Source organism: Apis laboriosa, unplaced genomic scaffold (assembly GCF_014066325.1).
Source record: "Apis laboriosa isolate Shangri-la unplaced genomic scaffold, ASM1406632v1 scaffold53_cov140, whole genome shotgun sequence".
Taxonomy (NCBI): domain Eukaryota; kingdom Metazoa; phylum Arthropoda; class Insecta; order Hymenoptera; family Apidae; genus Apis; species Apis laboriosa.
Window position 1 is genome coordinate 1,714,322 of NW_025223656.1, and position 22,519 is coordinate 1,736,840.

General features: G+C 18.2%; 2 protein-coding genes across 8 annotated transcripts; both read left to right on the forward strand.

Annotated features, from left to right (window-relative positions):
* Positions 1-1,784: 1,784 nt before the first annotated feature.
* LOC122717559 (phospholipase B1, membrane-associated-like) lies at positions 1,785-11,601 on the forward strand. Of its 7 annotated transcripts, none has more exons than XM_043941771.1 (8): positions 1,785-1,850; positions 4,770-5,056; positions 6,607-6,693; positions 6,820-7,031; positions 8,299-8,478; positions 9,905-10,203; positions 11,073-11,251; positions 11,402-11,597. In XM_043941771.1, the coding sequence occupies exons 2-8, from the start codon at positions 4,918-4,920 to the stop codon at positions 11,530-11,532; spliced, it is 1,227 nt and encodes a 408-aa protein (XP_043797706.1). In that variant the 5' UTR covers positions 1,785-1,850; positions 4,770-4,917; the 3' UTR covers positions 11,533-11,597. The 7 variants fall into 7 exon arrangements, with proteins under 7 accessions (XP_043797706.1, XP_043797705.1, XP_043797707.1 ...); XM_043941770.1 differs by having other exon boundaries at positions 1,787-1,850; positions 4,752-5,056; XM_043941772.1 differs by having other exon boundaries at positions 1,787-1,850; positions 4,845-5,056.
* Positions 11,602-20,643: 9,042 nt separating this feature from the next.
* LOC122717571 (larval cuticle protein LCP-17-like) lies at positions 20,644-21,908 on the forward strand. The gene is made up of 2 exons (XM_043941789.1): positions 20,644-20,655; positions 21,528-21,908. The coding sequence occupies exons 1-2, from the start codon at positions 20,644-20,646 to the stop codon at positions 21,906-21,908; spliced, it is 393 nt and encodes a 130-aa protein (XP_043797724.1).
* Positions 21,909-22,519: the final 611 nt, after the last annotated feature.

Consider the following 22,519-nt stretch of genomic DNA (forward strand, 5'->3'; position numbering starts at 1 on the left):
TATATTTCATAAAATTTATTTAACGATAATGAAAAATAAAATATAAAAATATTTCTGAATTTCAATATAATGTAATATACAATGTATATAAATATCGTGTAATGTAATTATGTAACATACTTACATCATTTAAAAAAAAAAATATCACTTTTTGAAATTACGTAATTACATAATTTATCATTTAACAAAGACTTATTTTGAATAAGTTATATCAAATTCTACAATATTCAACGTTATACAATGATTACGTATTATTTCGTTTAAAATCATAAATGAATTCTTACATTATATTCAATTTGCTAGAATTCAGAAGCAAATCAAAATATTCCCTTAAAATTTTTAATAAGAAAGATTAAAAAGATTGAATATTTTTATACATAAACTTGCTTATTTTAATTTTTTCATATATATACGAAAATCTGAAATATTAAAGATTGACTTGATTCATAAGACTTGATAAGACTTGATTCAATTTGAATTCAGATCGGTGCATTGAATATAATGATTGACAAATTGACAAATTTCACTTGTACTATTTCTTATTCTTATTCAGAGAAAAATAATAATTGAAAATAAATATCATACAATAAATACCATGAATTAATATTATATAATTAATAAAAATACATAAATATTCCAATTTTTTTATATATGTCTCGAATCAATACAAATTTATTAATTTCTCTCTACTTTTATTTTATATATACTAATGAATTAATTAAGATTAGGACAAAATACTAATTAATTATTTATTTTTCAGTAATCTCATATCAGAATAAAAAATTTTTGAAATTTTTGCAAATGAAATAAAGACAAAAATTTTTCAACTGATGTATTGATTTGAAATTCAAATTGATTCAGGTATCATTAATAACTTTTTTGTATATATAAATAATTAATTAATATATAAAGTAATTAAAAGAAACAAATCTGTGCGTAGAAAAACACATTCAATTTTAATTCAAAATCTTATAGAAATATATTTTGATTCATGCCTATGAACTTTGACAAATAGACAAATTAAACGTTATACTTCGATTCATCTATGGATTTAAATAAAATATTTAAACATGACTTATTTATGGATTTAAATATAATTATTATTATTTATTATTATTATTTATTATTATTATTATTTGATATTAATATAAAATGCTTATAATTTAATGCTATATTAATTTAAAATACTTATATCAAGTCTTACCCGAAATATATTTATATGAATTTTCCTCATGATTTTGCTATTTAAAATACATTCTTTAAAAATATCCCGAATTTTTATTTTTAAAAATCATGAAAAACAACAATTTTCATTCTTCGTTCACGAGCACTTATTGCTCACGAGATTTATAAATAGTTTATGCGGAAAAATTCTTCGTATGGAAATCCTTTTTTATTATTATCTGTCATCGATTTCTATTAAGATTAAACAAAGAATGATGTTATCTGAGAAGATTGTTTTTGAGAAAGGTTTAATCGACACTTATAATTATATATTTTTGATGCATTTCAGCATGGCTGGAGCGGAGCCCGATTTCAAGAATGACATATTGTAGACACGGCTGACTCAACGGCAACTAAACATCATTCTAATTCGAGAAATTTTCCTGTAACTTGAGGAGATGTCACGAGTTAGGCACTGATAGCAATATTATTGGTTATTATCGTGCCCCACTAGAAAACTGATCCTCCCAAATGAATTAGGAAGGAATTTTCTAAAGGCACGAATTTCTCTTGGAAACTAGAGTCTAATTATCTCTCGTTGTGAACGCGTTGTAGTTTGACTGCCGAATACGATACATAGTTTGTAACAACATATCGTTTCGGATACAATTATCTACTGTGACATTGTGAGAGACCCAGCTCTCTTATGGACAAGATTATATAGCGCGTATCGCACTAATCGCACTAATACAATCCACTCACCTCGAAGAAATTACATCACAGTCATAAACATAAGCATCAGCATTCTACATACATATATATAGACATATATACTTTAGTGAAAGAGCATTCGACATATGTATATATATATTTAACAATCCATTCATCATTCACATTTTTTGAGAATACAATTTTTCATAATTGAAATTAGAATAGATATTATGAAATTGTTTATTAATTCCAATCACAAATATTTAATAATGTATATATATGTTATATATATTTTGTTATATGTATTTTGTAATATTTCGTAATTTTAAGTGACTTTTTCTTTATGAATTTATAGTAAATTTAAGTATAGTTTCTTAGTTAAATAGAGATAAAACTTTGAAAATGTTTAATAACATTGAAAGTTTTAGTAAGATTGATTTTAAGACATTTTCTTTTATTTTTAAGAAAATTCTTGGATTTTTATACTTTTATACTTGCAACAATTTTTTTTTATCTTTTATCTATAATATGAAAAATTATATAGCAACAAATATATATATACAAATTCAAATTATTTTCATATATATTTAATATTTAATTATTTATTTAATTTTATATATTTAATTGTTATTTTATATATGAAATATAAAATGTGATATATGTCAATATTATATTTTTCATATTTTTAATTATTCATCATTTCTATGTATATATATATATATATATATATATATATATATATACTTTTTATATGTATCCATAAAAAACAAGCATAAAGTATTATAACATAATTCTATATTTTTTATGAATCTTAATAAGTGAAAGTTTGTGTAAAAATTGATTGACATTAATTTAAAACCATCATTTGAATCGATCATTCATCGCAATATATTTCATCATTATATAATCATGTATATAAACGTTTAGAAATGCAAATTTGATATTTTATGATAAATCTGAAATATTTATTTATACAATAGGTGCTACTTTTCTTATAATCAAAAAATATAAACAACATTACAAATAAAATAAATTTCAAAATTAATGGAATTTTAATATTTTTTTCTAAAAAAACAATTGAATTGCAATTCATAATTTATTTAAAATATTTTTATTTTTATAATGAATAGAATACAATAGAAAATATAATATTTAATTAAATAAAATTTGATCTTGAATTTTACGATTATAGTTATTTTTGTGCGAATTTTTATTTACAGATCTTTACTAATCCTAAGATATAGCTTATTATAATATTTTTTACATTTATTACATAATTTTCTAAACTTTCCAGAAAATGATTTTCTAAACTTCCAAGGAAATGAACAATTACTTTTAACAGTTATTAATATTATAGAATGAGAAAAACTTATAGCAAGAATTGAATCTTTACAATTTCAATTTTGTTGAGATGTTAAAAGAATTAAATAATATGTAAAAAAAATTTTTTAAATTGTTATTAATTAGAATTAATTACAAAAAAAATAAATTTTTAACTTTTTTATTTTATAAAAAAAATTAAAATTATGCCATTTATAAATTTAAGTTATATACATTACTATTTAAAAATATGAATACTTATAAAATATAATATCAATGTATAAATTATTCCAACATCTAATATTATAAAAAATTTATTTTTTTAAGGATTACATGACATTTTATATTCAAAATTATTATTTATTATCTTCAGGATTATTTATTTAAAGTATTACTTATTTGTCTATTAGTATTATAATTAATTATTTGTTTATACTTAATTATTTGTTTATTAATATTATAGATAAATATAAATTTAAAAAACTAGTTAAATATATATAAAATTTATCGATTCTAGTGTAATTAGATTTATTAAATGTAGCAATTTTTTGATCAGTTTCTTTATTATTTCTTGATTATTTCTTTTATTTCGTTTTTCCTAAATATTTTCACAAATAAATATCTTTTTTATAATTATATTGTTTTCATTTATATTTAAAAAATAATTTTTACATAAAATATATTTAATTATATTATAATATTTATATATATGATACAAAATTAACTAACATTGCAAATGATTGACAATGCTCAAATTTGCATTTTTTATGACATTTGGCCTGTAAATATAATACATCTAAAACATTTTACATTTTTTAATATTTTTTAATATTTTTAACTTTTTTATATTTTAACTTATTTTAATAAAATTTTGTTAATGGATATATTTACTTAGACAAAAAGTATGTTTAAAATTTTCTTGTAAAGTCAAATAAAAAAATTAAAAATCGTAACTTTTACTTTTTTCTTTGTGGTTCTCAATATATCAATATAATTCCATTTATATATATATATATATATTTTATACATTATCTAATATATCGAAGAATATTCATATTGTTTGATTCAACTAATAAGTTATTACTATTTAATATTTGATTATAATACTGTATATATTTAGATGCTTCATCATTTCATCTCATACATAATTAAAAATGTAAATATTTATTCAGTTTTACACATGTATATTGATTCTGTCGCAACCCATCTTACATAACACAATTTTACGTAAGGTTTCTTATTTTTAGTTACTAATTACATGTATTATATTGAAATTGAAATATAGATCTTTGTACTGATAAAATTTCAAATAATGCAAATGATTTTAATATGATCAAAATACTTGTTAATATATGCGCATACATGGTATTGCTGAAAAAAATATTGTGCATTGCTAGTAAGTTGGCATTCGTTCAAGAGTGCGAACAGTACTAGTAAGTTATTTGTCAAACCAAATGTAATACACACTAACATATGTAATTGGTAATAGTTAATAAATGTAATAATTAATTCAGCCAATTGTAAGAAAACATTGATTCAACTATTTATTTATATAGGCTGGCTTATCTCATTAGATTCTATATTATTTTTTCTGGGTGCCAACTTACAAGCAACATATGTATTTTTGGATGCATTTAATATCGTTATAGAAATATAATTGAACAAAAATTATTGAACATTATCAAAAATTTTAATTGCTGGTTTGATTGCTTATGAAAACACATGATGAATAAATTAATGTGGTTGTGCTTTTTATTACAATTGTGGTGTATGATATGTACGTCTCAAAAAACAGATTTAGACTCATCTATAAATTTAGAAATACTTCGTATATTTCGTAATTGGATTACGCGCAATATCGGTATGTGTTCGAATAATTTTATTATTGAAAGTTGAAAGTTTTTTCTTTTTGTTAAAAAAAAATTGATATATAAATCTACATTGCTTTGGAAAAGAATTGTGAAAGAAAGCAAATATTTGTGAAAATGATTAAAGAAAAAAATAATTCTTCCTTAATATGATAGTTTAGAAAAATTTTAGTAAAATTTTTGAAATTTATAATGTGATGAAAATATTATATATGTATATTGTAAAATTATATATATTATATTATTAATATAATTTTACAATTCAAATTTCTTTTACTGATCATTTTTTTTCAAATTAAATTTATCCTTTTACAAATTAAATTCATTTTGTAGATATCTTAAAAATAAAATAACGCAATGTCATTTTGTTTTGATATTATTTGAAATTGCTCGTGTGATTGTTTTGCAAATTGTATTGACATTCGGCCATTGATTGATTCTCTTTGAATAAATATTCTTTTAAAAATTAAATTTTATACAAAAAATATTTTAGCTGGTTTTTTAAATCAAATTTGTAATTCTTTAAATCAAATTTTAAACTTTTAATAGATATTATTAATTGTTCTATCACAACTATTATTTATATATGATAAATATTAATTTATCTATTTATTATATATAAATACTAAATATTATATAAGTATTTATTATATATATTTATTTATATATGACATATATGTTATAATTATTATATGACTATTAGATATAGATGAGACAAAGAGATAAAAATATAAATTTATTTTGTTTTATCTAAAAACGAAAACAGTAGTTTTATCTATTAATAACTTTTTTAAAATTATATTACATGATTTGAATTTTTAGTACATATAAAAATATTATTAAAAATTTTAATTAACTAAAATCATTTTTTACAATTTTTTTATCTGACTTTGCAATATAATTTAAAAAATACATGTGTATATATATATATATATATGTTATGATTTATACATTTGCATACGCATATATGTATATATAATTATATAGTTATAATATTTATATAACATATATCAGTTATATACATACATGTTGAAAATTTCATTGACATTAGTTGATACAGAATGACAATCATCGAAAAATATAAAAATCTTAAAAAACTACAATTTGCATTATTTTTAATTGTTTTATTAAATTATATTTATGTTCGCTAATGTATATAAATTACAAGTGGAAGAAAAATATTTCACACATGATTTTAAATTTTGAAGAAATAAATTTATATTCGATTTTCTTTTTATTAAGATAATTTAAGAAAACAAATTTATAAACTTGATTTATAAAAGAATGAACTTGATCTATGAATTTGGTTTGAAAAAAAAATTATCTGCAAAAGAATGAATTGAAAATGTATAGTTATAAGAAAACTTATAGTTTTAGATATAGGGATATTTATTAAAAAAGATTGATAATATTAAATATTATCAAGTAATATTGTTTATTTATTTTATTAATTATTTGTTTAAAATTTATAATTAAGATTCATCTTCCATTCCATTAGCAAAATTATGAATTATCAATAATTACATTTTTCTTTTCAAAAAAGGTATGAATGAAAGATTTGTAGCGCAGTTTGAAGGAAAAACTCAAGAAGAAATTTCAGCAGACATTCCATTTCCTTGTAATTTGACAGGTAGTTAAATAAATTTATTATTGTTATCATAATATTTATAAAATCATATTTTTAAATGTCATTTATTATTGTTATAATAATAATATATATTATATAATAATTTAATATTTTAAATCTAATCTTTAGATAGTAGATCTCCTATTGTTCCTAATTCAGTTCATCGTTTGAGACCAGGAGACATAGATGTTATTGCTGCGATAGGTGATTCTTTGACAGCTGGCGTTGGAATTTTTGCAACTAATTTAATAGAATTATCTATTGAAAATAGAGGTGCATCATTTAGTATTGGTGGTGAAGGAACTTGGCGAACATATTTAACACTTCCGAATATCTTCAAAGTATGCTTATTGTTTATAGATTGATAATGATTGATAATATATAGAGTATCGGAAGATTAAAAATAATAGTGAATATATTTTTGTCATATCAAAGGAAATTTTAGATAAAAATTAAATTTTTGGTTTGATAAACAATTTATTTTAATTTTTTTCATAAATGATAGCTTTTTTTTGGTTAATAAAATCACAATATTTTTTAGTGAACCAATTGATTCAGCTTATCATATTCTATAAATATTAAATTATTCATATCAAGAAATTATTATTTTGAAATATTTATAATTATAATATTAATTTGAATTTTATAAAATTTATAAAGAAATTAATAAGAATATTTATAAGAATATTTATAAAAATATAGGACATCTTTCATAAATTCCAGACATCAAATGATGAAAAAATTTCATATATACATATATTCTAATCTAACGCAATAATTTTAAGTTTGCATTAGATAAAATGAGACGATGATAAAGTAAAAACGGTCAGTTTGATGTATTAGGTCAGATGTACTACAATATATTGCAATATCGCTTGCATAATGAATTCCTCAACGAAAAAACAAAAACTTATATATTTTTAATGAATACAAAAAAGACAAAAAAATAATGAGAATTAATGAAAAAAAAATTTTCATTAATGAAAATTAATGATATTTAAATTAATTTTAATTTCATAGATCAATTAAAAAAATTTTGTCTCTATTTCATTTGCATTAATATTTTTTATATGATTACTGAATTAAAAAAAAATAATAATCAAAATAACTTACATTTTGATCGTATCACCAGTAATATCACATTTTGTATTTAATATTAAAAATCCATATAAGCATTTTTCTTTTCCATATTGTTATTACATACAGATAATATTTTTATTCGCTATATTTTTATTTCTTCAAATAAAATTAAAATGAGATAGAAATAGGTCACATTCACTTTCTATCGCTCTTCATCTAATACAAACTTCAATTACTATGTAATTCATTAAATAAATTTAAACTGATATTTTTATATATCAACTTTTATATTTTTAGAATTTTGATTTTTCAAAATTAAAAATATGTACGAATCTAATAATAGTTTTTATATAATTATATAGTATATATGTATATATATAGTATTTATATATATATATAAAACAGATACAGAATACACGAAACGATTCAAAATTATTTTGAAATTATTTCAGTTTCTTGTCTTAGGTGCAACACATTGTATAATATATTTATTAAATAGAAAAATTATGAAAAATTTTTCTTATATAGGAATTCAATCCCAAATTAATAGGCTATGCACTTAAAGATGGTCAAACTTCTGAATTATTTGCATCGCAATTAAACGTTGCTGAGATTGGTGCAATATCTAGAGATATACCATTCATGGCAAAATATTTAATCATTAGAATGAGACATGATACAAGAATAGATATTAACAAACATTGGAAGGTTTGTATTTTAAATAGAATATTTATAATAAAATTTTATGAAAATCACTACTATGAAATATCAAATTATATATACAAACTGCTCCAAAAACATACATTGGAAATACCTAAAGTAATTTCAAGCAACATTTTCCTTTGCAAAATTATTTTGTTAATAAATTATTAATAAGAAACATTGGTCAATCATTTAATTGAGCCATAACAGTAGTGTTAACTTATTGTTATTGATCGAGCATGAATATACATTTAAACAACATACGTTGAAAAAAAATGTGTTGAATATTATAATTTATTTACTTTATTTCATGATATAATTCGATATAATTTTTTAATTGATAAAAAACTGTTTGTTACATTCTACATAATATAATATAATATAATATAATACAATATAATATAATATAATATATTGCATTTTAAATATTTTATGTATATATTTTTTTTTAATAGTTAAGTATATATACATAGATCGATGAAGAACATTTTCTAATATAAATAATTACCAATATTTTAATAAGATAATCGATCTTACTAAAAGCAATATTATGCATTCTTATTTACATAAAATAATGAACTATTTTTAAAATTTTATTTATTATAATTATGTTATTACTAATTTTGAATGGAGTTCATATTTAAAATATTAAAAATATTTCTATTCAAATATTATATTTTGTTATTAGCAAAATTTATTACTCATATTATTTAAATGTATTTATTTTTTTTATTTATTTTTTCATTTATTGTTATTTTAAATTGTATTTTAATTTTACTTTATAAATTATAGTATGTTTCTGTCCATTGAATAAATATAATAGTTAATAAATATATTCTAAATATTAATTTCTGAAATTGTCAATTATATAATAAATATTTATGAAATAAATGAGTGAAAAATTCCTATTTTCATCTAATATATTTCGTTCCTGAATTAAATTCAAGATAAATTCATTCTAAGAATAAAAAGATAAGTTAAATTAGATTAGATTATTTCTAATGCGAATGCAGGAGAAAAAATAAAGCATTAAGATCTTAAACAAATTTTTTAATAATAATCAAATGTTATAATATCAATTTTATTAGAAATATATGTTTTAAATAAATTTTTCAATAATAATCAAATATTATAATATCAATTTTATTAGAAATATATGTTTATTCATTTATTTATAATATTTAATAATTTTTTTTTATAATTTTAAACAATAATTTGTCAACAGTTTTTCTAATAATGATTGAAATTTCTTGGAAGTTACTTGGAAGTCCTTGATATTTTTTTTATTAAATATATAAATTAAAAATAAATAACATTTAAAATTAATATTAAATTAGGTGATTAAAAAAATGTTTTTTTTTAATAAAATATCAATTATTATGTAATAAAATATTAAAATTGTTAAATAATAAAAATTCTTTATGTTTTGCAGTTCATTTCATTGATGATAGGAGCCAATGACTTTTGTATTAATATATGTGCAGTTTCTTCTCCATGGTCCATTTTAGAAAAGCACAGAATCGATTTAATTAATACTTTTCGAATATTAAGAGATAATTTACCACGTACTTTGGTATCCCTTATAATAATGCCGAATTTGAAGGAAAGCATTCTTGCCTCTGAAAAAGGAAATTCATTGAAATGCTATATAATGTCCATTTTACAATGTCCATGCTTACATGCTTTACAATTTCGAAATCAGAGAAAGGAATATTTTGAAATAATGAAGAGGTTTGTATATTCTAGTAAATTTGTAAAATTTATTTAATTTATTGATTGATAGAAAAATATTAATGATCAATATATATATTATCAATTTCTATTCCTAAAAAACAATAAATATATTCTTATTATTAATAATAATTTGCACTTTTAATTTCATAGAAAAATGATGATATATATATATATATAAATTATATATTATAATATATATATATTATAATAATAATATATATAATAATTATAATAAATACAATTTATAATAATTTAAATGATAATATATATAAGCTGTTAAAAAACTTTGAAAAAATTTTAAAAATGAAATCAAAATTTTAAGATTGTAATCAAGGATTATAATCAAGATCAAAATGATGGATAGAACATCATTTTTTATCATGAAATGTTAAAATAAATAATTAAACTTTTTCAAAATATTGATTAATGATTTAATTTTATTGAGAATTGCCTGAATTATAAATTTTAGAAATTCGGTACCATTAACATTATCATTTAGAGTATAATACGTAGAAGATCTTGTATGATTAAATTTTATATCGATGAATGAATGTGTGTTTGATTGTTGTTGTATGTAAATGATTATATGTTTTATTTGATTTGCTTATCATAGAATATGTGCCATGGCGTGACAAATCCATTCTCTATGATTGGTTAGCATTTTTCGTTTGAATATAATTCATTATATAATTCATTAATAAAATTGAAATGAAAATTTTTGCGAAAGAAAAAGTTGTAAAAATGAAAAATATATAAATTTCATTTTATTTTATTTTTTTTTTTAGGTAATAAAAAATATGAAAAATTTAATAAAAAAAATTGCAAAAATGCAAAATAAACAGATTTCATTTTATTCTATTTTTTAGGTGGCAAAAAATAGAAGAAGAAGTTGCCAATTATTCAGAATTTAACAAAAATGACTTTACTGTTATTGTTTCACCAGGCATTAGTAATTCTAAGATTCCGCTTACTAAGAATGGATTTATTGATTTATCGTATCTTTCTGCAGATTGTTTTCACATAAGCCAAAAAAGTAATGCATTAAGTAAGTAAAAAAATAAATAAATAAATAAAAATATGTCTTCATTATTTAAAATAGAAAAAATAAATTCAATATTTTTTATGTTACTATATATATATAATAATAAGACATATATATATAATAATAATAATAATATTATTATTATTATTCAAGGTGCAAATAGTTTATGGAATAATCTGTTACAACCAATTGGTAACAAGACTACTTTTTGGACTTCATTATTTAAATCATTTTTATGTCCTACTTCCAAAAAACCATATTTGATTACACGTGAAAATTCATAAGAAAATAAAAAATTAAAAATATTTGTGCAAATGTAATAGTTTAGATATACGTAAAATATTATGAAAATACTGTAAATTTTTATGTATAATAAATATATAATTTAACATTTATATATGAAATATACATGAAATACAAATATACGTAAAAAAAAAAAAATATTAGAAATAATTATGTATATATTATAACCAATTGGTAATAAAACAATTTTTTGAATTCCAATATTTGAATTATTTCTTTGTTTTATTTCTGAAAGGCTATTTGATGACAATTCATAAGAAAATTATAAAAAATTACAAATTACTTTGTACATAATCCAACAATATTGTAAAAATAAAAGTTTTATTGCTGAAATGTATTTTTTTGCATTTATGCAGAAATATTTTTTTACATTACTTATCATCCAATATCTCTTTTTATTAAATTATACCTAATTTCATGTCTAGTTTCATATTAATAATTTCTGTCTACTATATTACAATGTTCTATAATTTTTCTGAAAATATTTTTCTTAATCATTTTTGATTTCATAAATAGTTTTAATTGAAAATAGTTCATTATTATCTACTTTTTTTATTTTCATAAAATGCTCTCCCCCCCTCCTCGCCCAAAATAATTTAATAATATTGCACATCTAATAATTCTTATATGAATTCATTATTTAAAATATATAAAATTTTTATGAAAAACTATCACTAAATGTTGTAGCGAAATTGTAAAAATATTGAGAAAAAATTTTCAGTATTGATTTTCAGAAAAATGGATCAAATTGACTGATAGCTGACTGATATACGAAAAATTGTATCTTGAAAATCGAAAATCTCCAGATTCCTCAAAATTTCGGAAATTATATTTTAAAATTAATTTTTTTTAATATAAATAGGAGTTCGGATATTTTATTTTTGAGATTATTTATTTTTTATTTTTTCAATAATATAAGTAAAAACAAGAAATAAAATGTAGAACAAATATAATACATACATCAAAATAATAATAATATATTATTTTAAATTATTATTTCATAAGTGTAATATATTATTTTAAACTGGCATATAAAAATATTTTTCTATATTATCTGAGCAAATTCATTCTCAAATATTTTCAATATTTGAAAAAAATCGTTTATAGCTTGTTTGAATAGCAGTATATATTTAATAGCAATGTAATTACATGCGTTAATATCGAAATTTGTTACAATCTGATTTCCATCTAAATATTAATTTTTTTAAAATTTTACAAGATTTTCTTCGAAATATGATTTTATTTCTATTTCTTTATATATAATAAATATATAATTTTATGTTTAAAAATATTTTCACATTTTTAAGATATATTTATTGACTATCAAAAAATGAAAATATTTATAAGTTATAAGAAATTTCTGAGATACAATATTTTCCTTTGAAAAAATTTTTCAACGGCTCTAAAGCTTTTCCCAATCCTTCCGTTATATTTGAGGAATTGGCGTAGTTTTTTTTTCAAACTTATGTACATGTATATAGCGTTATAATCATTTATCGTCCAATTTTTCAACAGATCAGCTTTTAATAAATCTCTAATAAATCTTGAGACGCCAAAGTTATATCAATCATTAAAAATGAATGCGAGTGGAGAATCGCTCGGCTCAGTTCCAATTACACCAATGTCATCTCGATTTCTTTCGAGCCCAAACATTTTTAGCGAAAATTTTGCATTCACATCAATTATTATATCAATTATTATAATCAATTTCGTTTTGATTCGTTCTATCTCTTGAATATACGATTATATACTGAAACTAGCCAAATATACATGATGATCTCCACAGTAATTATGACTTAGATAGGCTAATTTCATAATCATAATCATTAAATTTCGCACTACAATGCCAGTCTGGATTCAGTTTCCCATTTCTTTAAAAATTTTTTCAATTTCATTTTCATATTAAGAATTTACATTTCATATTAAGAATTTTACATTTTTGAATCAATTTTAAATATCTTTCTTTCAATATCTTCGAATTTTTTCATTTTATGTTTATATATTTTATTATTTTTTTTCTTATTATAAAACAATAATAAAATTGATAACAACAACATCCTTAATGCATCATAATATGATTTTTGCTTTTAGAAATAATGTTCGAATGTTTGCTACATTTTCTGCAATTTTAAATACATATACTTTTCAAAAAAATTATAAATTATAAATATTAATAAAGATTTTCTTCACTTTGCTATAATAAAACTATTTTCTACTCCATGATCTTACAAAGGAAATAATTAAGGAAATAATGCGTGCTCATGTTGATTTTATATAATATATTTATTGAATAAATCTTTTACTATGATAATCTATTTGTTTTTTTTTATTCATGATTCCGATAAAAGATTTGTAATCGCAGCATCATTATAAACTTTTCACTATCATATTCGTTATCCTTCTTAAATATTCTGACAGTAAGAATTGTATAAGCGCTTACAATCATTAATCAAAATATCTATTTAGATTGTTTCTATTTTGGCTTTTAAAATTCAGATTAAATATTAATGTTGTGCTTTTTAAGTTAGATCAAGTTGAGAACTTCTAGTACAGAATCCTCAAAATGAGCACTACTGAATGAGTTCTTAATTCCACTTAGCATTCAAAGATGTCATAATCGACAAGTTTTCATTAACCGTAGGTATTTAGTTTATTCTTATGCTACAATCACCGATGAGAATAAACTTATCGTCCAATATATTTTCATATTTCATATTTTTAGACTTTAGAATTGCATTATCATTTTAGTGTCATTTTCAATGTTACCAATTCAGTATAGAATAAGATTATAACGCTTGTGGTTGGAATTGAAATTAAATTTCAATTTTTGAATGTCTTATCAATCTCATTATTTTACTGTTATTCTCAACATTACCGATTTAGCAGTATATAAAACAAGATTACAACATTTACCGTGATTAGAATTGAAATTAAATTTTAATTTAAAATTACAAAAATAAAAAATTCAAACAGAATATTGTATAAATAAAAAAATCATAGAAAAATTATAGAATTTTACTTTGATAATATTTATATGTTTATTCTTAAACATATTATTATTAAAAGAATGATTTTAGATAAAATATATTATATTTAATTTTTATATATTATATTTAAAATATATTATATTTAATTTTTATATATTGATATAGACAATTTTTAATGTTTCAAATTATTAAACAAATAAATATTTTTTTATTTTTAGCTTAAAAATTTTTATTTCTTAAATAATTATATTTAAAATAAATAAGATAAAGATAAAATAAAATAAAAATTAATAGAAAAAATTTTTATTTTTCAAAAATTACAAATACACTTTTATCTTATAGTTTTTTTCTAATATATTATTAAAAATCCAAAAAAATTTAAATTAAAATTTATTTTTATTATTATTTATCTTAACTTCTTACATTTCAATTCAATCAAATATATTTTATTTTACAATAATTTCAATCAAATGAATTTTATGAATAATGCAGTTGATTTTAAATTCAAAAAATAAAATGATATTGAGAGATTTCTTAGATAAAAATCTACTAGATGATATATAATACTTTTAAATTTATTATTCATTATTAATTATTATTCATTTAACGTTTTATTTAAAAACATTATATATATTTATATACTGATAGCATACTGCACGAGTATTATGATGTTTATTTTTATTTTTATTTTTATTATGTTTATTTTAGCATTTTAGAGAAAAATTGTTTTATGAATTCAATATTTTTTTGTATTATATTTTATATTATATTTATCTTTACCAATTTTATTATATTGGCTGTATTACATTATACTATTATATTATATTTACATATTTCTATGTTGATTTTAACTTTAATTGTGTAATCACAGGTAACATAATCGAAATTAAAACTATAATATAATTGATATTTAAACAAAATTGAAATTTCAATGCAAAATTAAAAATAAAGAATAGAAAAAAAAATATATATATATATAGGTATATATATATATATATAATATTATATTACGTAATATTTATATTATAATATTTTATAGTCGTAAAATTCAATATTTTATATTTATTATATAATATTATAATATTATAAACTATTGTGAAATAAATTGAAACGATGATTTTATATAATTAAATTTTTTCAATATGCTTTTATTAGTAGAAATTAGAAATTAACTTATGTTTTAACAAAATATTTTTAAAAATCAGAAAAAATATTATTATATTATTTAAAATTATTTTTTATTTCATCAAATTTTTAATTATCATTTATTATAATGCAATATTAATTTTAAATAATATAAATTTATCTGATGAAAATTCTAAACTATATTTTCAAAAATTATATTTTTTCAAATTTCTGAATTAAATGTTTAAAATATTATTTATAACATATAATATACAATATAATATATAACATACATTTCCAAAATTAAATTTTGTATTATATTTATACATTTAAAAATTATTTCTTACTAATAATCTATCGTTTTCTCTATATCATTTTCTTTATCAAAATTTTATTATTTTTTTTATGTATTGTTGTTTTTAATCAATTCTTTAGCTTCAAATTAATTTTTCAATTTTACTTCATTATACAAATTGTTCTATAATTTTTAGCATTTATTTCAAGAGTTAAATATACATTTAAATACAATAAAAAAAAGTGCATATAATCATTCATTTTCTTTATTCTCGTTTTTAAGATTTTATAATAAATTAACAAATTTTTATAATATTTAATTATCATTACAGAAAATATTCATAATAATTACTTTATATTTCTAAACTTGTTTATATCAAAAACTTGTTTATATATCAATATATTTTATATCAATGGTTCCTAATATTTTTTGAATTTTTTAAAAAATTCTTCTATTTTATTCTAAACTATAATATTTGAATATTTTTGATAGATATAATTTTAATTATATCCATAAATAAAAATTAAATATATTGAAATGTCAAGAACGAAATAATAATAGATTTTCTGCATTCAATTTATTTATTTAAAAAGAATTCATTTACAAATCGCAAAGAATTTTGTTCTTTTTCAAAATTTCTTATATTTCATAAAAAAAAATATATATGAATTTTTCATTATTTTCTGATAAATAATTTGAAAATTATGAGATATCGCGTATAAGAATAATTATATGTATGAATATATGTATATTGCAAAATTATAGAAAATAAAAATATTCAAAAATTTAAAATCCTATAAAAATTAAAATTTTAAATCTCAAATCTTGCTATCTTATAACTCAAAACTCTTGAAACTATAAAAAAATAAATAAATAATTTACAAAAATACTGTATAATCTTTTTTATAAGAATTTTTTTAATAATAATTTATTCATAATGATTAATAATTATATAATTAATATATTAATAATTAATATATTAATATTATACAAGTATTCATATCAATTATTATTATAAATATATAAATATTTATATAATTATATATTTAATATATATATTTATATATATTTATATAATTATAATATCTATATTGATTACTATTCAATTGAATTTGTTTAGATTTTAGATTTATTTTAAATGATTCGATTTTATTATTCTATTATTATATAATAGTTATATACAATATATATTATAATAATTATATATTATAATAATATTATATAATATTATAATAATATAATATATTATATAATAGTTATGTATAATAGTTTATATGAAGAAAAAAAAATTTTTTTCAAATAAATTTTTTGTATAGAAAAATAATCAAAATTAATAATAAATTAGTTTTAAAAATATGTCTATAAATTTAAGTAAGTTTAAAAAATTTTAAGAAATAAAAAAAAATATTTTGAATTTTGAGAACTTTGAGTTTTGAAAATGTTAAAATTTTAAAATTTTTTGATTCAAATTTTGTAAATCTTTAAATAAAATTCACTTTACTAAAAATTCACTTTAATAAAAATTATTATGCGAAAAAATTTTATAATTTTATAATTCGTAATTTTTAAAATATCAAATATTATTAATAAATTATTATATAAAAGAATCCATATGATCTACTTTTTTTCGTTTGAAAATTGCAGCTATATTGAATTCTTAGAAGTTGAATCTATTATCTGACAACAAAACGAGATTAGACATGAGATTAGACATAAGATAGACATGAATATATTACTGAAAAAATTTACAAAGAACAATTGTTGTATTAGATCAAAGTATTACATATGTTTCACAAGAAATTTTGTAGAACAATTATCGATAAATGTTACTATATAATTTGTAAATATGAATTGTTCAATAATTGTTTTTTTTATTATAATATTCAATATATATGAAATAATTAATAAAATTGTATTTCTTTTATAGGATATCTTACGAGATATCTTACACACAATTAATCTATTAAACATGGATAATTATTTTTAAATATTTCAGATTTAATACGCAAAAAATAATTTCTGTAAAATCATTCTTTAATTTCTGTAAAATTAATTTTTAATGCCACAAAGACTTTGATAACTTAATTTTTTTATTTTATTATAATATCATTATAATATATTTTTCTTAATCTCATAAATTTATTCCTATTTGAAAAAATATGAATATATAAAATATATAATGATAAAAAAATATATAATGATGAAAAATATAAAATGATATTCATAATAATGATCAAATTAAGAATCTTTGTTTCTATTTCTTAATTCAAAGTTATTTATAAATGTAAAAATATTTTTTTTGTAAACAAAAATTGAATTATTAAAAATTTGTGGAATGTGATGTGAAATTAAATTTATAAAAAAACTATTAAAAAATGAAAAAAATAAAATAAAATAGAAATAATTTTTAAATTGTTTGCAATATTTTAAATAATTTGTTGATTAGATTTATTATTTACAGATTAGATTTTAATAATTTAAATTTTATTTTATAGAAGATAATTTTTATTTGCTATTAAAAATCATGAATAACAAAAAAGACATTTATTTCTATATTTTGTTTTATTCACATGTAATTAATATTTATTTTATCTTATTATCTTAATTATATATTCGATAATATAGTACTTTTATTAATATTAAATAAAATTAATACTAATAAAATATTAATATATTCGTGAGACATTGATCAATTCTAGTCAAAGAAAAATTAAAACAAAATACAAAAATGAATTTATTTATTAAAAGTCAAGTAATTTAAATTAGTGCATTAGATAAAACAAAGAAAATATAGAATAAGGCGAAAATGTAATAAAATTAAATCTATCCTATCTCATTTTGTGCCTTGCTTCATCTAATATAAATTAATTATTTATAACTTAATAAATAAATCTTATCAATATTTTTGTATACCAACTTTTGTATTTATTTATTAACTTTTGCTTTCTAAAATCAATCTTTCAAAGATATATTGATAAGATAAATAATTATAAATATTTCGCTTTAATTTTCTGTTATTTTAAATGAAAAAATTTTTTAAATAGAGTTTAATGATTTCAGAAAAAGTATATTCTGATGTTATTAATTTTTTTTATAAGCATAAAAAATATGTGAAATATGTGAATCATTAACTTTTTCTTTAAATGGGACCACATAACATGTATATTGTACCAATGATGATATTCTCTATAAAATATTATTACTTATATCCAAAAATTATTAATTTAGAAAATATTTTAATTTGAAGTTTGTTAAATTTATCATATAAAAAATATAAATGTTGAATATTGTGAGTTCAATATAAACAATAATTCATTATATAAATAGAATTCTTTACATAAATTAAATTTATGTAACTATAAATATAAAACTATACTATATAATTATACTATATACAAATATAAATATAAAACTATACTTATAAAACTATACTATATAAAAGAAAAATATCTTGCATGGTCAAAATATATTAATATATATTAAATCATTGAAAAATGATAAATGATGATCTAAAAATTAAAGATTTACCGAAAAGTAATAATATATTGTATTCTATTTTAGAATTTTCATAAAAGAAAAGGAATTAAAATTTATAATTAATTAAGATATTAAGGATAATTTAAACTAATAAAAGAAATTTAAAATATATAATATGTAATAATGTATATAATATATACTCTAATTTCTATTAAAGATTTTTCGAAATAATTTATATAGTTTTTATAATTTAAAGATTTTTTCGTTTACTGAAAATAGTTTATATATATTTTTTATAAATCCATTATATAATCCAAATAAAACTATTTTTATTTAAATGAATAAAAACAAACATTGAAAATTACAAAATTCTTACATAATGATACTTCAAATATAACGTCTGATATTTTTATCATTATATAATTATGATAAACTTTTTGATATTATAGTGCTACGAATCTAATGACATTTTAATATTTACTTTATAATATAAGATTTATATTTTATAATGTTAATGAACATTATATATTATATTTATTATATTATATTATATTTTATAATGTAAATAAATTAACAAAAAAAAAATTTTTAATTTATTGTTATATAATATAATGTTCATGTTTATAATATTTTATTATAAATTTAAAAATATATAATAAATTTTATATTTTGAATAGATTTTTTGAAAAATTATAAAAATAAGTATTTTGAAAAATTATAAAAAAAGTTACATGAACATAAAAATTACGAAATATTGGAATTAAAAACTTTTATATTTCGCTCATTAGGTATTTCATATTTTGTTTTGAATGCAGGCTTACAATAAGCAAAAAATATATGATTTTGAAATGTAGATATTATATTAAATACGGTAGAATTAATAATAGCCAAAGGATACATTAATATACATGGTTATACAAGCTATCGATTTGAGCAATATGAAAATGTCAAATCAACGAATAAATTTTGTAAAGTTCTCTTCACTTGTCTGGTGAGTTACCTTTATCTTTTACTCTTTCTTTTTCTTTCTCTCTCTCTCTCTTTTTTGTCCTCAAGCCGTATCTTCTTCTTTTTCGAATAATATAATATTCGGGGAAAGTGATGATCACAGTTTCGTATAAAAGCGCATTCGTGTCACACAGGAACCACATTCGAAATCATACTTCCTTCCATTGGATTTGATTGGTAGTAATCACCTATCTTTTAAAATGAAATTTCTCGTGAGTTTTTTTTTCATATTTTATTTTATTATATTAATTATTTTTAATAACATTCTTTAGCTAAATATATTACTTAAATAAAATTTTTAAAATCGACATTTGCAATTATATCTTTATAATTTGTTACATGTTCTCTTATTTATTACTATGTTTCAATTTATTATATGTATTATATATATCAATTTGATAACATGTAATATTGTACGTTTTGACTTTATAAAATTTAATTTATTTGTTCTTTTATATTAGTGGATCAATGCAATAATAAAGTATAATATCATATCATTCAGTTTTTGCTTTTATTTTTGCATTTAATTTAACATTCAATAATAAATCATTGGTTAATATTATACCCAGTTATTTTATTTTATTTTTCAAATTTTATTGTTAAATTAAAAAAGATTAGATTTTCATAATTTTATATAATTTTTTAATCAACGATTAACTGTCCATTTAATGTGCTTCAAAACTTTTTTATTTTATTCCTAAATGTGTATTTTATTCTAAAATTTTTCTTATTTTATAAAATATTATTGTAATAATTGTAATAATTGTAATAATAATTGTAATAATTGCAAATGTATCTCAAATTTCACCATACTTCTTAGAATTTGACAAAATTAAAAATCAGATTTCGATTTATCTTTAATCTATTTTTTAGAACATGAAAAAAAATGTTTAAAGAAGTATATATAATATAAAACAATATTTACGCTACAATAATTTATATATAATATAATCAAATTATATATATTATATATATAATATAATCAAATAAATATAGAATATTATATTTATAATTATATATAATATAATTATATATAATATAATCAAATAAATATAGAAAGAAAGATAATAAACACTTGTTTCAGGTAGTAATCTTTCTTACAATCGTGGCAGTAGCTTCAGCCAATGTAAGCAGTCAACCGCCTGCGGTTATTGTTAAGCAGAGCCAAGATATTTCGGCTGATGGATCCTATTCCTTCTCTTACGAAACTGATAATGGAATTTATCACTCTGAAAGTGGAACTCCCATAGTTACTAATGCAAGAAGTGCACCTGTCGTTGTTACTCAAGGAGAATATCAATATTATGCACCCAATGGTGCTCCGATTAAAGTAAAATATGTTGCTGATCAGAATGGGTTCCAACCTGAGGGCGAACATATTCCTCTTATTTCTGCATCAATCAAAAGAGCACTTGAATATATTAGAACACATCCACCACAACCTGAACAATCTAATCTGAAATAAATTTGTGTTTCACTTTTTTTGATCACCAAATAATATTATATTTTGTACAAAATAGATATACAATAATAAACAGTCATTAACTACCTTAAATTTTTTACAGAAACTATTTAATTATATGTATAACCTTAAATTAAAATAATATTTTACCTAAATATGAACTATATTTTCTGAAATAGATAAATAGAAATAAGTATTTTTATTTATTTTTAAATGAAACGAAACTATATTTCACTTTTATTTAAAATACATAATAATTATATAAAAAAATAGTATTTTAAATAATAGTACTTTGAATAAATAATTTTTAATTTTTATTATATTACAATATATTAAAATCTTATTATTGCATATAACAGAACATACAGAAGAAACTATATCAATTTTTAATATCTAAGAAATAAAAAAAAAAAAATATCTTCCATACTTATTACGTTTTATTTAAATAGAATATAAAATATTTCATCACATTCGAATATAAAATGTTAAATGAAATAATATTTTCAAATAATATTTTTTTATGGAAGTATTTCAATTTTTTAATATTTCTTTTAATTTATTTCAAATTTTTTCTAACTTTCTATATTTCATCTCAATAATAAAATTAGATTTTA